Source organism: Pterocles gutturalis, unplaced genomic scaffold (assembly GCF_000699245.1).
Source record: "Pterocles gutturalis isolate BGI_N339 unplaced genomic scaffold, ASM69924v1 scaffold16994, whole genome shotgun sequence".
In the NCBI taxonomy this organism is placed as follows: Eukaryota; Metazoa; Chordata; class Aves; order Pterocliformes; family Pteroclidae; genus Pterocles; species Pterocles gutturalis.
The window spans coordinates 54929-67482 of NW_010131004.1; the positions used below are offsets into that span (position 1 = coordinate 54929).

Below are 12554 nucleotides of genomic sequence, written 5' to 3' on the forward strand. Positions count from 1 at the left end.
CCCCCCCTTAAGTTTTGAACTAAAATGATTTACTATGTGTGTTTGAGATGTGCACCAGCCCTCTTCCTTCACGCTGGACGTAGGTTTTATCCTGGACACCCTGCGTGGCAGAGGGCGGGTGGGCTGCTGCGCCGGGCGCTGGAGGAGAGGATGAACAAAGGTGTTTATAAACCCCACAGGCAGCAGGGAACTCCTCTCTGGGCTTGCTTTCACCCATACGGACTAAACCACTTCTCATTTCTTTGCTGCTGTTTTGTTTCTAGGGCGTCAGGAACTGTTTATACAGCAATTGACATCGCCACAGGACAGGAGGTGAGTGCCAGCGGTCCCAGCAGATTTTGCAGGTATTCTGTGCTCTGCTGCCAGCTGTGGCTGGGGCTTGTGGGTCACCAGGAGATCTTTACTGCAAAGGCTGTTCCTCTGAAACATAGCCTAGTGTCAGCCTGCAGAATCCATTTCTGCTAAGGCTGTTCCTCCTAAGCACGGGCTGGTGTCAGCTGGGAAACACATCATCCGCTGTCCTCAGCGTTGCAGTGAAAGCTCCTGGAGGGCAGGTTCTGTGCCTCAGAACCTGAACACTCACTGTGGCCATCCAGCAGCCATCACACCCAGGTGCTGATGAATGCCTGAAGAGGTGCCTGTGAATTCCTGGGGGCAGGTCCTGGTCCCCCTGGAGTCAGTAGGAGCCCTGGTGCTCTCTGCGCTTGGGCTGATGCTTCGCCCGTAGCTTTTAAGGCCAACTGTAAGAGAATGACTTTTTACTTTCTCTGTTTTCAGACCAGGTCAGTGGTGTTGGTCCCAGCCTGGCACCAGTTTCATCATCCCTGGATGGGTATTTTAATAGAGAGAAATCTATACAGAAATCCCAGCAAGCTTTTGGGCCTGATAAAAACTGTAACATTTTTATTGCCGGTGTAAATGTATTGGTTTAGAAATCGTTATTTCTCTGCTCCCCAGCGTGCATGAAGCTGTGCTGTTACGGAGAATGTTGGCCTATATGTACAGCTTACCTCTGTACATTTACAGCATGAAGTCAGCCTGTGGACCTGGCCATAGAGGAGTTAGCAATACAAATTGTAAAATCTAAAGATCTGTCATAATGAGGGGCCTCGGGAGAACCCTAGGGCTGGGCACAGGTTCTCCTGTTGCTGTGAGGAATAAATAGCTTCGTTACATTGCTTAATTTTGGACAGACTTCGTCCTCATTAACTACCAGGAAGAATGCAAGGAGGGAAGTGGTGTATCTCAGGAGGACACACTGAGAAGATGTGCATCAAGAGCAAAGATCTCTCCTAAACAATAGAGTCCAGGTCAGGTCTGGTGTCGGTGACAGCCCATTACAGCCTGAGAACTGGTCACAGGGAAGTGGGAGCCAGCGGGAGGGACACAAATCTCGAAGGAAAGCCCGGGCAAAAAGCTCGAGTGGAGACCGCAGCTGCCTGGGGGAAGATGGGACTGGGCAGAGGAACCAGGATGAAGCCGATGGCTGCAATGGTTCAGAGCAAAAGTGATCGTATGAGTAATGAACAGACAAGGTGGTGTCTTAGAGAATCCCTTTGCTCTTTAGGGCTACAGCTTAAGATTTCTGATTTACCATTTCTGGCTGTCAGCAAATCCATCTGAATCTTACTGGTAGTTTCTCATCCACCTGCAGTGCTGCACTTTATAACTGCTCTTAGAGAGGTAGCCCTGCTTATAACCCTGGGTGTATCCATAGAATACCAGAGAGTGGATTATTTTGTAAACACAGAAAATAATTGCAAATCTAAACTGTGTTAAAGAATGTTATTTGGAGTTGCAAAATTCAAGAAGTTAGGAAGTGCTAGGATTGGGGGTTTTTCTGTAATGTTAATGATATTTTTAGTACAGCATTTTATACATAATGTACATGTGTTGTGTCGGTTATGCAGTCAAGTCAAGAATAACAACAATTGCTGAAATAATGATCAAAAATCATATAATTGCTAAAGTATTACCGGCTGGTTTTATATATTTTCACAGTAACAGAATCACTTCCCGCTTGCAAAGTGTAAATGAATAATAATAGTGGTAATAAACTAAGGCCATCTGAGAAGAACATAGGTCCAGAGGGTGTTGTCAGAGATTTGTGGTTGATAGTTTAAGACCATTTTTACAGATTTTACAAGGCAAAATGCATACGACCGTTAGTCCTGTAACTAGCACTCAAGCTAGCAGAGAAGTAGGGAGCTGGAGTGGGAGTTCCTGAGCTCGTACGTCTGATAACAGGAGAGTTTGGCACAGCTCTGCTGCATCAGTCCGAAACCACTCCGCGTTCGTTCTGACCTCGTGCAGCAGGCTACTTAATGGTTTTCAATGTCGTTTTAGGTGGCCATAAAGCAAATGAATCTCCAACAACAGCCCAAAAAGGAACTAATTATTAATGAAATCCTGGTCATGAGGGAAAATAAGAACCCCAATATTGTTAACTATTTAGACAGGTGAGTAGTTCTGGTATTATCACATGAATGTTCATTTACACGAACATTTACATTTCTTGTTCATTTACATTTACTGCAAGCCAAAGATTAAAAAGCCCTTTGGTCACTGGCAGAAAATGGACCTCTATTATTTATCTACTCACATACAATGTATGGGAGGAGATTGCATTGTCTACATCGATCTTTTCTGGCATATGTAGTTTGAAAACTGTTTTCAAAGATCTGGATCAGCCATATCTTACTAAAACAACAGCCTGTAAGTTCACTGCCTCCTTGTTTTGTTGTTGCTTTGGGTTTTTTTGAGTTGATCATATTTTCTGTGTCTTATGATAAGTGCTGATAAATCATCAGAGAAATTATTTCTCTTGGGCTGTTCCTGCTATTTTCCATTGCTGGGGATGCCAGGAAGACTAGGTTCTTGTTTCCAGAAACAGATAATTTGCCAGTTTTTAAGTTGTTTTTCCTGTTTCTGAATGTATTTTATGTAAGGTTTTTCAAACTGTTGACCAATTTCTGGCCTCAGTGATACACACTCTCCTGCCATGGACAGCTATGAAAGCTGTGTTGCATTGTTCCTGGAGTTAATAATGGAGTTTATGTGTGAAGATGATGAACCAGATGATGTGATATGTCCCGATTCAAGATTTATCTTCGCCGTTACTAAACTGCATTTTTCATTTGCTTGCCATCTAAGACGTCTAATTTTTCATTTATTTGCCTTTCTCATTTAGACTGCAGATTCTAAGTACTGTACAGCCTAGAAGGAATGTCTGTTCATTTTATTCTGTCTTCATTTTAAAATGACCTGGAAACAAAAATCAGCCGTAATCTCTTTCATTAGGCAATTCAGCTATGCACGTTCATCTCCGTGCCATTGTTTTCTTTCAGCTACCTAGTCGGTGATGAGCTCTGGGTGGTGATGGAATACTTGGCTGGAGGCTCGTTAACCGACGTCGTTACAGAGACGTGTATGGATGAAGGACAGATAGCGGCTGTCTGTAGGGAGGTAAGGGATCCCCCCAGGCTTCTGATCACTTGGACAGGATGGTACTGCTCAACAGGTGGTAAGAACATGAGCGATTTCACGTTCAGAACTTTGTTTCTGTGTTGCTTTTATAATATGGAGAAGAGAGAGCACTTATTATGGTCTGTTATTATACTCTTACATACTGTTATTGTACTATATCCCTTTTTTTCTTTTTTTTTTAAGTTTTACTATTCTCAATTTTGCCTCTTTAAACATTTGCCTGGAGCACTTCTGTGCTGCATTCCTTGCCTGTAAAAGCAAACATGCTGGTGTCAGAATTTTAAAATAACAGCAAAAAAAAATACAGACTCATTTATCACAGTCCTCGGCTTAAAAGGATAGCATTCCACCCAAAATGGTGTTTGCTGCTGAAAAATGACTAATGTGCTATTTCCAAATCTGCTGTAGAGCCTAACAATAAAATCTTTGTCATGCAGCCTCCCACCCAAAAGTGATCCACTTCATACCAAAGGAAGGGACTTTTGCTTTTTTGGCAAACAATAGTTTGTCGTATGGATGGAGGCAGCACACTCGTTGCAGCTGTAGTCATTCTGTCCGTGCTTTCAGGGGATAGTCTGTAACAATAGTTGACATTTCTCTTTCAAAAGCTAATACGCCTTCATTTAGAAAGTTATTACTCTAATAGCGTTGAAGCAGCAAGCTGTTCCTCTTGACAGCACAATATTCTGCCATTATTGACAATTCATCTAGAAATTAAATCTTTTAGAGCCATTTCCTTTCTTGTGCGATGAAATCAGGCCATTAATTTTTACCCTCATGTTTCTTTTTTATCTATCAGTGCCTGCAAGCACTGGATTTCCTTCATTCAAACCAAGTGATTCACAGAGACATCAAAAGCGACAATATTCTTCTCGGAATGGACGGATCTGTCAAATTGAGTAGGTATTCGCGGTCAGGCGCAGCGTTCCCAGGACGTGCTGTGGGGCTGCTGTTGGCTGAGAGCCACTTACCCAGAAGCGATGCCAGTGGCAGCGCACTGACCACTGCTGCCAGCTCAGAGCACAGTTCCAACGTGCAGAGAGGTATAGAAAGGAAAACGGTGTAAAGAGTGCCTTTGGTTTGTTTATGTCCCTTCCAGAGGGAGGGACTTACAGTCTAAAGCTTCCAGGGAATAAAAGCCACTCTGTGAAACTGGAGGGGTTTTTGAAGTGGCCAATTCAGTATTTCCTTGGCTGCAGCACTGGGTACCCAGAGCGCAGCCGCTTTGCCAGCTAGACTCCACAGTGCGTTCTCAGGCATATGGTGGGGATTTCTTGTGCTTGGTTTAATAATTTAAGCCAGCTTTAACAATACTTGTTTTTTTCTCCTCAGCTGATTTTGGCTTCTGTGCTCAGATCACCCCTGAGCAGAGTAAACGGAGCACAATGGTCGGGACTCCTTACTGGATGGCTCCAGAAGTGGTGACAAGGAAAGCGTACGGCCCCAAGGTGGACATCTGGTCACTTGGGATCATGGCAATAGAAATGGTGGAAGGAGAACCTCCTTACCTTAATGAAAATCCTCTCAGGGTAAGGTGCCAATAAAATCTTTCTAATCTGTCCCATGTTCTGTCTCCCATGAGACGAAGTCCCAGTCACATCAGCTTGAACTGGTTCCACCAAGGCCCACTTCTGCCAATGTCACTGGAGCGTATCAGTGTATACTGGAGCTTTGGTACATCAGTGGGAGAACCTCGGAAGCGAAGTGACATGTAGCCAGTTCAGAAATGGGCCATTTTTTGCCTTCAACGATGCTTGAAATTTCTCAGGTAGTTTCTGAACTCTCTTTGAGCTCTATCTCTGAATGACAAGAAATTTTCAGCAGCAAGTTTCTCCAGTTGGGGAATTTTTATAAGAAGTATTTCAACGGTATCTGCAGGCAGAGCTGTCTTCTCCAACTCAGATCAGTGCTGATCGATGACTTGAGCCTGTCAGGAAGTGTCACTGATTATACTAATGCCATAATTATTTATTACCAAGTACATGTCTATCACAGGTACTTGTAGTCAGATGATGTATTTTTAATGTTTTGAAGTTTTCCGTTTTATCTTAATTCCTTAAAATGAAATGACCAGTTCTTACACCGAATGAGTGTGTAATGGTGGAGGAATGTATCACCTCAAACGTTGATTAGGGCTCCTCGAGAAGCCTCAGGTCAACTGTTAGAAAGATAACTGAATTTCTGTCTCTGACCAAATTCCCATTCATCTATTCCTGCCCTTACCCAGATTAGTTGAGATGCTCTTTTTCTCCATACGTGCCTCATAAAAATAAGATCAACTTGAACACTCAGAGCTTTGAGGCATCTTCAGGTGTCTGAGTACAATTGCAGCAGATTAAAATCAGGCATCTGAAAGTGGTACCATCTGTATGAGCTTCCTGGACTCTTTGCAGAGATTGTTGCCCCTGAGCTGGGAACAATGAACAGCTTGTGATGGACTGCCTGAAGTTCCCCAGTTATCAGCTGGTTTTATTAAGGTAAATCAACCCCAACAGGGACAAGATCCATCTGCTGCTGTATGTGGAATCAGAGACTTGAGCCTCAGCTGCAGCCAAACAGCAGAGCTCATAAACAAGACCGGGTTTTACACCAGTAGCTGTTGGGTTTAATAGTCACGTTTAGACCACATTCAGGGAATTCTGCAAAGCCTGGAAACAAAAGGGTGCTCTTTAATTTTTACGAATGACAATGGAAGGCACGCAGGAGCTTCAGTTACTGACACTAATTCAAATACATAAATATATTATAAGGGCATCAAAGTATCATAGAGTTAATGGCAGTCTTAGTGTAGATGCATTTGTTGTTTTCCACATGTACAGCAAACACATCCCATGTTGCTCCGGTTTGTTCCAGCCTATGCAGAACCCACAGGAATTAACCATTTTCCAGCCTTGAGTTTCCTGGCTATTTCTGTGATGGCATTTGTTTTCTCTCTCTGTGATTTCCTCCCATCAGGCATATGCCTAGGGCCTGACAGACAAACACTGGTGCAATAAACATCCCTTGAAGCGCAGGTTGGACCTCCCCATTTTCAATTAAAAAAACAAAACCAACCCAAACCCTAAGCATTTCTGTTTGCTTTTTTATTTATTAACCACAGCACATCCATTTTCCTCAGAACTGTAGCATATTTTCCAAATGCTGTGGATCTTCTACAGTTTTAGCCTTCTAAATCCTCTGTATGTTGTTCTGTCCTGTATCTGGGTGGCCTGGATAACTCCAGGATATCGTTTTCACAGACGGCAGCTATAATCGTATGCTGAATCCTTTCTCGTTTCTTGGTACGTTAAGCAGATTGATGACCTTATTGCCCCTTCGCAGCAACTGCAAACGCTCATTCCTTTGTACTGTGCTTGTTTTCCTTTGCTGGCTGTATCATAGGCAACCAAAAGATACATGACAAGAAGGTACTTCAGCTTCCATAGACCTTTTCTGTTGTAGAAATATTCCAAAGGTGCAGTACCTAGCTGAAGATAACCCTTCCTCATCATTCATGTTCTGTAAAGAAACAAGCAACTAGAAGAGCTCCATTTGTCCCGGCACTCCTGTTTCCCAGTCAGGTGAATGCAGCTGGAATAAACTTCCCAAGGTTGACATCGGTGCTGTATTCCTTTACCGCAGGAGAAGTAGCATCCCTCGGGTAGCAGAATTTAATCACGGTGAGGACGGGCACTCCATCTCTCCGCTGTGCCCACTGCCTGAGCCCAGCTGCAGATGGACAGGATAAGATGGATTTTGTGACATTTATGTTGTGGGAAAAGTAAAGAAACTTCCTTTTATTGTTTTTACTCTAGGATAGTTCATTTGCCTTTTTAGGCTTGGAAATTTTCCTCTGTATTTAAGAGGATAATAACAAAGTCAGCCTGGTCACGGTCTATTTAAGTGCCAGTAGTGCAGAGCTGCTATTACCAGGGCAGACATTTTTATGGAGGACTCCAAGGCCTATTTCTGTTGTTATTACTGTATATTTTAGACATATTCTGTGAGTTTAAGTTTGAATAGTTCAAAATGTTTGTCTTATGTTTCTAAATAACATCTTGCAAAAGCAGCACGAGCTCATCTCTCCAGCTTCTCGGCATGTCAGACCTTGGTTACACGTGAGCCACGCTGGATAACGCTCACCCTGGGCTGTGCAGAATTACAATTCCTTGCCCTGAGGAATAGCAGGAAGACTTGCTAAGCTGCGTAAACACTGTCAGCTGCATGGAGGTGGGCATCCTTGGCTTCAGTTTGCTGAACTTAAGCTTAGCTTAGGCCAGATGCTGTTGAGGAGGAGAAGGGCTGGAATGTTCAAGGAGGGTAGGCTGGTGTGCACGGACTGACCGTGCGTGCAGAGGAGCAGCTGGATGTTTGTGCCCATCGTGGAAGGGAATTCCCAGAGGACACAACCCTTAACACCAGCAAATACTCCCAGTTCTCAGGTAACACTCTGCTTTGGGTTGTTGCTTCTCTTCTGTCTGTGAGGATGATCCTGCAAACAGAAAACAGGTTTAATAGATTTAATGTCACCTTTCTTAGAAAAGTGTTGGGGTTTTTTTTGGTTTTTTTGTTGGTTTTTTTTTAAAAAAAACAGTGATTTGGAGAGATAAACTACCCTCCAATTTTTCTCCCTGGGAATCTTGCCTGAAACATGAAGACTGTAGTTTAAAGGCAACATAGTCTATTCTGCTTCGTGTCCATTTTTGGTGAAATACTTAGTGAATCTATTTCTTTCATAGTCCAAACCACTTTCTCCATGTCGCCAAGCTTGAGCTTTCAATAACCCAACTGCCAAAACCTCCCATTCCTTCCCTGGCAATTTCTGGGATGGGGACACCATTAATGTTTTCACTTGAGTCTCTGAATTAGCACAGCGTTACCATAGGGATGGAATTGCTCATTTTTCTGATTAGACTATTAAAAGTTTTTCTTTTACCATATAAGTGAAACTGATCTGGAATTCGGAGGCTGCTGAAAGGTGTGGTTGCAGGTGGCTCCTGTCTGCCCAGTTATGCATTTTCTTCATAATATATTTGTGCCTGCAACTTCTGTGTTTGTGTTGAAAATGAAGTTCCAAATGTTTCTGTTTCTTTATCCAAGGAATAAGATGATGGATTTACTTTTTTTTTTAATGCAGTTATCATTTTTATCAAGAACAGAGCAAAAAATTTGACTATGTTTGTTTTATGGGAGCTGTACTTTAGGGATCAGTGAGCACTGAAGAGATGCATTTTATGTAATAACCCTTTAAATATTACAGTTAGCCCAAATTCACTCTTTAAAATAGTCTGTAAAGCTCGTGTCAATACTTGGAGAAGCAAAATGTGCTTTTGCTGATGTAGTTCATACTAACTAGGTCAGCCAATGAAATCAGCTGTCAAGGCAAGATCATTTTGATGTTGGAATAGCTGTGGCTGCATCAGGGTTGTTTTGTTGTTGTTGTTGATATAGAAAAATCATCTCTAACCCTCTGCCAGGGAAGAAACTGCCACCGGAAACTGCACCTGAAGAGACTGGGTCTGTAAGAGCAGTTATGGATATGAAAGAAATGGAGTCTCCTCTTTCCTTTTTCTCTAGGCGCTGTATCTGATAGCTACGAACGGGACACCAGAGCTGCAGAACCCCGAGCGACTGTCCGCTGTGTTTCGCGACTTCCTGAACTGCTGCCTGGAGATGGACGTGGACAGGCGAGGGTCTGCCAAGGAACTTCTGCAGGTAAAATGTGAAACAGCTGTACTAGGTAACGGCTTTCTCATCAGCTAAACAGGAAGGCATCAGACAGAAACCCCTCCTATTAGTCTTCAGTCTTGTTGCTTTTCAAATGAAAAGTAAGTAGAATCATGGAATGGTTTGGGTTAGAAGGTTCCTTTAAAGGTCATCTAGTCCAGCCCCCCTGCAGTGCACAGGGACATCTTCAACTCAATCAGGTTGCTCAAAGCCCCGTCCAACCTGGCCTTGAATATTTCCAGGGATAGGAAACATGTCCCATTGCAACAGGCACTACCCCCATCTTTCTTATAAGCCCCCTTTAAGTCTTGAAAGGCCACAATAAGGTCTCCCCGGAGCCTTCTCTTCTCCAGGCTGGACAACCCCAACTCTCAGCCTGTCCTAATGGAAGTGTTCCATCCCTCTGATCATTTTTGTGGCCCTATTTTGTATTTTGGTCGTATATTCAGTTTTACATGGCAGCAAAATAACTGAACTGGAACGATACCAGGTATGGAGGAACCCGATGAAGTTGGTCACAGCCAAGCAGTCCGAGATGGGGCTGTGGGAAGGGAGGGGCTGTGCGATGCTCACTGTGAGCATCAGAGGGGCCCCAGCTTGCCCATCCTGCCCCACTCTTAGAGGCTTCTGCCACTGAAACAGGGACAGCAGAGCGAGACTTGTCACAGCTCCGTTTGCTGCCTGGCACAGTCGCGTAGCTGAGAACTGTCACAGGTTTGCTGCGGGGTTTTGTGGCAGATAGGGAGTTGCAGCACGTGCCACTCGGCTGTCTGTCCCTGCTGTGAAGGTGCCAGCCAGCACAGGAGGGGCAGGGGATGGGGCAGCAGGCGCTGCTCTCGCTGCAGCCCAGAGCTGAGTCGTCTATGTCTTTAGAAAACAGGAACCTAAGAAAGTATTTCGAGCTTCCTGAAAGGACCAAGGCCCTGGGACAGCAAGCCACATTCCCAGAGTGCTGGCAGGGCAAAAATCCCAGCAAGCTGAAGACACGTTGATAAATGGATTAATAGGATTATGGGCCATGTTTGCCCGCGATAGCAAGGTACTGGACGTGAAGACGCAGGTGCAGATGGCCCCTCGGTCGTGTTTCTGGTATCCAGGAGAATACTGCTTGAGCCTTTGAGTAACCAAGTTTGGAAAGTAATGGTTCATTTCTTTTTTTCCTTTGAGCAGCATCCATTTTTAAAATTAGCCAAGCCTCTCTCCAGCCTGACTCCTCTGATCATTGCAGCAAAGGAAGCGATTAAGAACAGCAGCCGCTAGCACTTCAGGCCGGCTTTCTCCCATGCCAGCTCAGAGCAGGACTGAGAACAAAAACTCTATAAAACCTCAACTCTTGTGCTGCAGGACAGATGGACGGATGAACAAACCAACGGTCACAGTCATGGTGGTAGGAGGGAGAACAACCCAGTCCCTCAAGGAGTAAAAAGGTTATCGTTTGTCTTCTCCCTGCTTTCTGGCTCCTTAATTTATTTTTAAGATGAAACAGGGCTTAAGACAGAGGTAATGACCGAAAATGCTTTGCTGCCTCAGCCATTTCCAAGGTAAAGCAAATTAAGTTGGAAGATTCCCTTCTTTCTCACCCTGTGAATAAGCTGTACATTCACTTTTAAATTGTCAGTTGTTTCTTAAAGACGGAAAGTCCCTGTTATGGTTTTTTTTTTTGGTATGGTTTGGAATTGGAGAAGGGTCTCCTTTACTTGTCAACCCCAGACTGCACTGCCTTTTGAATACAGCCCACTCACTGGTACTTGTGCAGTCACGGTACTTCTAGATGAGGAAGAAAGTGAAATTGCATTTCCAACCAAAAATGAATCAAGAAGGGGGGCAGACAGAACATCCTGTTGAGATACAGGCTTTCAACTGTGAATAGATGCTGTTTCGGTTCTTGACAATTTGATTTGTATAACTAATTGTAATCTGTTTGTGTGGATGAGAGTCTTACTGCAATGAAAAAGCAGAAAGATCAGTCGGTACGCTCAGTAAGAGCTCATCTGATGCAAAGCTGTGAGAGAAATGTGAGACAAGAGCAGGCCCAGCCTTGCCTGGCACTGAGCCCCCACAGACCCCATGCAGAGCACAGAGCAGCCTCGGCATCCGCAGACCCAGGCTGGAGGAGGGTGCTTGTAGCAGCAAGCGGTAGCAGACCGGCACTGGGTGCTTGCCTCTTCCTGGGACCGGACTAATCATCCTGTAGGAGAGCCAAATGGGCAGCGGGCTGCTCCCGCGGTGAATTTTAGCCGTGCCGTGAAATGTGCAGACGGGTGGGATTTGCCACCTTGAGCCTGTGCAGGAGCAGAGAAGGGCAAAACTGAGCTGAGTGGTGGTGTCACTAGTGAGGACGCCTGCTCTCCTTGTCGTCTCGTAGCTCCTGGGGAAGGTTGGTAGCATCTGCAGCACTCACGGCAGAGCGGGAGGGAGCCGGGCTGTCCTTTGGGCACGCGAGTTCTGCCGTGAAACTGAGGTCGGTGACTGACAGCTTCCGCAGTTTAGATACACGAGCCAGCGCGGCAGACAGCTCTGGAGGAAAGTGCATTAAAACCTGGAGTTCCGCACTGAGCGAGAGCAAATGCGTGAAATGGAGAGTGGATTGCAAAAAAAATGTAGAGGCATCAAGCCAGCCTGCTTTCTGCTGTCCTGCGTACAGCAAGCACTGCTGAATGCAGCTGGGGGTTGCTGGGAGAGAGGGAATCCGGGGTGGGACAGGACTGTGTGACTCGTCAGCTGGTTTGTAAGGGAGCAGAATAGTTTCAGTATGCGATTTGCGGTTTATTCATTTATTTCCGGAAGAAAGACGCAATGTGTCTTCACTCAGAAGAAGCATTTGCACAGAGTATTTGTTGCTGTATTTCAGTAGCGCAACTGAAGGACTTTCAAAGAGCAACTGAAGCAACACCTACCCTGTGATCAGAAAAAAAAAAAAAAAGTAAAACAGCGTCCTGCTGTAGAGCTTCACGGTTAGGCCTGGTCCTGCAAAATACCACCTGGCCTTTAAGGTACCAACCTCCTCCGTGCTTTCCCAGTGGAATGCAGGATGCTTGGGCTGTTCCTGAATTAGGCCATGAGCTGCTTTGGCTTCTTACTTAGCTCCAGTCATTGTGTGCAACTGTCATTAACGCTGCCAGCTAACCCGCCCTCGCTCTGTCTGTCCCTGTGGTGGAGGCAGCGCTCCCTGAGGGAACTCACCTTCCCTCATCTCCTGGGGAGCGCAGCGGCTCTCGTTTCCACACCCAAATACCATGCCGAGCAAGTAGCTGTGGTGCCAGCATGATTCGTGGTGCACAGGGGGGTTTCCTGAACCACAGGGGGGTTTGCTGGACTGGAGGAACCTCGGGGGGAGCCAGGAGAGCGCCTCGAGCTCGCAG

General features: G+C 45.1%; 1 protein-coding gene across 2 annotated transcripts in view; it reads left to right on the forward strand.

Annotated features, from left to right (window-relative positions):
- PAK3 (p21 protein (Cdc42/Rac)-activated kinase 3) overlaps positions 1–10618 on the forward strand; it is a 32130-nt gene extending 21512 nt beyond the window's left edge. For both annotated transcript variants that reach the window (XM_010080444.1, XM_010080443.1), the window contains 7 exons: positions 264–312; positions 2347–2459; positions 3348–3465; positions 4286–4385; positions 4819–5015; positions 9043–9180; positions 10363–10618. In XM_010080444.1, the coding sequence (XP_010078746.1) occupies positions 264–312; positions 2347–2459; positions 3348–3465; positions 4286–4385; positions 4819–5015; positions 9043–9180; positions 10363–10452 (805 nt within the window). In that variant the 3' untranslated portion in view covers positions 10453–10618. The remainder of the gene's footprint in view (positions 1–263; positions 313–2346; positions 2460–3347; positions 3466–4285; positions 4386–4818; positions 5016–9042; positions 9181–10362) is intronic.
- Positions 10619–12554: the final 1936 nt, after the last annotated feature.